The 3,543-nt window shown below is 36.6% G+C and overlaps 1 protein-coding gene across 1 annotated transcript; it reads right to left on the reverse strand.

Annotated features, from left to right (window-relative positions):
* Positions 1–1,350: 1,350 nt before the first annotated feature.
* On the reverse strand, positions 1,351–2,478 carry LOC118587473 (olfactory receptor 7D4-like). Its single transcript, XM_036193455.1, has one exon. The coding sequence runs from the start codon at positions 2,337–2,339 to the stop codon at positions 1,377–1,379; it is 963 nt and encodes a 320-aa protein (XP_036049348.1). The 5' UTR covers positions 2,340–2,478; the 3' UTR covers positions 1,351–1,376.
* Between the last annotated feature and the right edge of the window lie 1,065 nt (positions 2,479–3,543).

Here is a 3,543-nt window from a genome sequence, read left to right on the forward strand (position 1 = left end):
TTTCTGACTTCCCTGGCTGGCTAATGGACTATGAATTGCAATCCTAAAACAAATGAGCTTAAATTTTCATAGTAATTTCTTTTAATTGTTCTTCACATTTCCTTTTTGCTTAACCATATGGCCAGACCACTGGCCAACATCCTTGCAGTTGGTAAAAATTCAAACAAATGGCAAATAGAAAGCATTTTATCTCACTGAAGTGATTGTTTTTGTCTTATTCAATCAGAGCAGCAGCCTTCTATCCATTCAGGGTGGAATTGACATCCAAGAGCAAAGTAATGCTTTGCAGGTAAACTGAGAAACAACCACAGAACATATACAAACATTAACAATGGAATCAAACAGATATTTGAATACTTCTCAGTAGCTACTTTCACATCTGCAGTAATATCTTGTATAAATCATTTCCATCTTATTCTATAGATTTTCTAAATACTGCCCCTAATAGAGTACATCTCTGACATTGCCTTGAGATATTATAGACATTTCAGGTTTCGAGATTATTTTATATCCCTTAGTCATAGGGGATAATATGTTCAGAATGTTATAACAAATCTCATAGATTAAGTACTTTACACACAATAAAAATTTGTTTCTCATAATTCTGGAGATTGGGGAATTTGAAATTAAGAAATGACAGATTTGATGTCTACTGAGGGCCAATTTTCTGGTTCATAGATGGTGTATTCTCACTATGTTCTTATATAGTAGAAGAGGCAAGATAGCTCCCTGGGGTCTTTTGTTTCTATAAGAAGCTTTATTTCTGAGGGTACCATCAAGAATAAATCTGAATGCTTCCCAATTCCTCCCTTCTTAATAAAATCACATTGGTTATAATGTTTTAACATATAAGTCAGGGGAACAAAAATGTTCACATCATAGACCATTTCAATATGTAGTAGCAAGATAAAATTTTCTCTCAAGTGGAAATTTTCAGGTCTGAAATTTCAGCAGTGATTCCTGAGTGGTGACTACAGACATTTATGGTAATTTGCAGCCTGTACAGAAAGAAACTGTCTAAAAGTAACATATATTCAAGCATGTGCCTAATCAATATAGCATTTATAGCCACAGTACTATATACTTATACATGGACTTAAGTTCTATAAATGATTTCATAACTTTTGTCAAACAATTTTTGAGTTGGTATTTGAATGGCTGTATTGACCTACAGAAACATAAACATTGTACTGAATGAAGAAATGTGTCATATAAAAAGAAGGGAGAAGGATAGAACTCAAGGTAACAAAGGAGGCATCACAAAGTCTCAGGTAAAAGTATTCAATGTATAATTTTGATCAGGACAGAGGAACAACCTGAATAAAATTCTACATGATTAAGAAGCAGAATTTCTTTAGTCCACTACTTTACTTCTGTCAGCTCAGAAACCTAAAACCAGTGATCCACTTAACAAAAAGCATTCTCCCAAGTGTTTGTAAGGCCTTCTTAATGTCTTTGTTCCTCAAGCTGTAGATAAAAGGGTTCAGCATGGGGGTGACCACTGTGTACATTACTGAGGCCACCATGCTCTTCCAAGAAGAGGAAGTTTCATCAGAACTAAGATACACACCAAGACCTGTCCCATAGAATAATGAAACCACTGAGAGATGAGACCCACAGGTAGAAAATGCCTTATATTTTCCATCTGTTGATGGGATTCTCAGAATGGAGGTTACAATTTGAGAGTAGGAATAAAGGATCCCTGAAAAGGGAACAAAGCCAAGAATACAAGTCACCATATAAAGAAGGATATGATTGAGCAGTGTGTCTGAGCAGGCTATAGTGAGAGCCTGAGCAAGCTCACAGTAAAAGTGTTTAATTATCTGATTGGTGCAGAAGGACAGCCGCAGCATCAACAGACTCTGGATCAGAGAGTATGAGAAGCTGATGAACCAGGACACAAGAACCAGCAAGCCACACAGTTGGGGGTTCATGATAACTGGGTAGTGAAGGGGGCGGCAGATGGCCACAAATCGGTCATAGGCCATCAGAGTGAGGAGAAATGTATCCATGCCTCCAAAGACCATGAAAAAATACATCTGGGTAATGCATCCTGCATAGGTGATGGACTTGCTCTGTGTTTGGATGTTTACCAACATCTTGGGGATGGTTGTAGAGATGAAACAAATGTCAGAAAAGGACATGTTGGAGAGGAAGAAGTACATGGGAGTGTGGAGGTGGGAGTCAGAGCTGACAGCCAGGATAATGAGCAGATTCCCAAGCACAGCAACCACAAACATGAGCAGAAACAGCCCAAATAGCATGGGTTGATGCTCTGCATCTTGGGAAAACCCCACAAGCAAAAATTCTAAAATAGTTGTTTGGTTTCCTGCTTTCATGTTGGTGACATCAACTAAATAACTACGGAAGAAAAAGAGTAGGAAGCATATACCATGCAGTATCTAAATTCTGTCTTTTTATTTTTTGAGATGAAAGACTGCATAAAGGTTTTACTATTACAGAACTTAGGAATCCAGCATTTTCTCATCCATTATACTGATTGTCTCATGGTATTAATCAACCCTTTGGGAAACTTGTCCATTTTTTTTCATCTCTGCTTAGAACTACTAACTCTACAAACTTTAACTTCATGAAGACCAGACAACCTCTGGAATTTTCAAACCAAAGTAGTTTCTAAAGTGCTGGTAATCCTTTCTCTATGATGGATCCACTCTGATTTCCAATCTCACTTCTCAAAACTTTTCGGTGGTTGCACTAAATTCTGATCATTCAGAAAGATTTCACTTTGTGAACACGATTATACCCTCTCCTGTATCCATTGCTTTTGAAATCTCTTTCGTCTCTTTAAAAACTTTATCTTCTAAGTGTCTTCTTGTTTTTGTATATGTGATACAGTTCTTAGCTGTCCAGGTGATTCTCAATCCCATCACGTCTCAATACCAGCTGATCCTTTGACATAGAGGAAGATTTTCATACAGCTGAATTAATGAATTAATGAACATAAGAACAAATAAGTTTCCACCTCCGTAGCATTTCACTATAATCTGGGCATCTATTCCTCCAAAATCTCCAACAACTCTAGCTCTAAAGAAGACTACTATAGAGAGACAAGATAAGTAAGAGAGGAGGAAAGGTATGGGAAAATGTTTCCAGTCAATTCTAGGCAGTTCATTCATTTCCCCCAGCACTTACACCTGTGTCCCCGTAAGTAATCCTATTTTCCCTTGCATCAATACTTTTATGTAATCGCACCAGGTATCTTCCCCTGCAGAAGCATCAACAATAGTCTTCCTAAGTCATCAGCACATGGCCCTCTGGTTTTTTCCTAAATCTCTTGCAGTTAGAATAAAGGTAATTGGAAGAATAAATATGGAAATTGAATGTTAGAAGACATTTATGAAGAATTGAAATACTGGTTATTATTAGAATATAAATGAAAACATTCATCGTCTAAACTTCCATCTTTGAAAATCCTCAATACTCATATTCTTCATCCTTTCATTTGCATATAAAATTACTAAACACTCTCCTGAGTTAAAAAAAAAAAAACCCTCTATATAAATAGGATTAAAGTAAGAAGAT

Source organism: Onychomys torridus, chromosome 7 (genome assembly GCF_903995425.1).
Source record: "Onychomys torridus chromosome 7, mOncTor1.1, whole genome shotgun sequence".
In the NCBI taxonomy this organism is placed as follows: domain Eukaryota; kingdom Metazoa; phylum Chordata; class Mammalia; order Rodentia; family Cricetidae; genus Onychomys; species Onychomys torridus.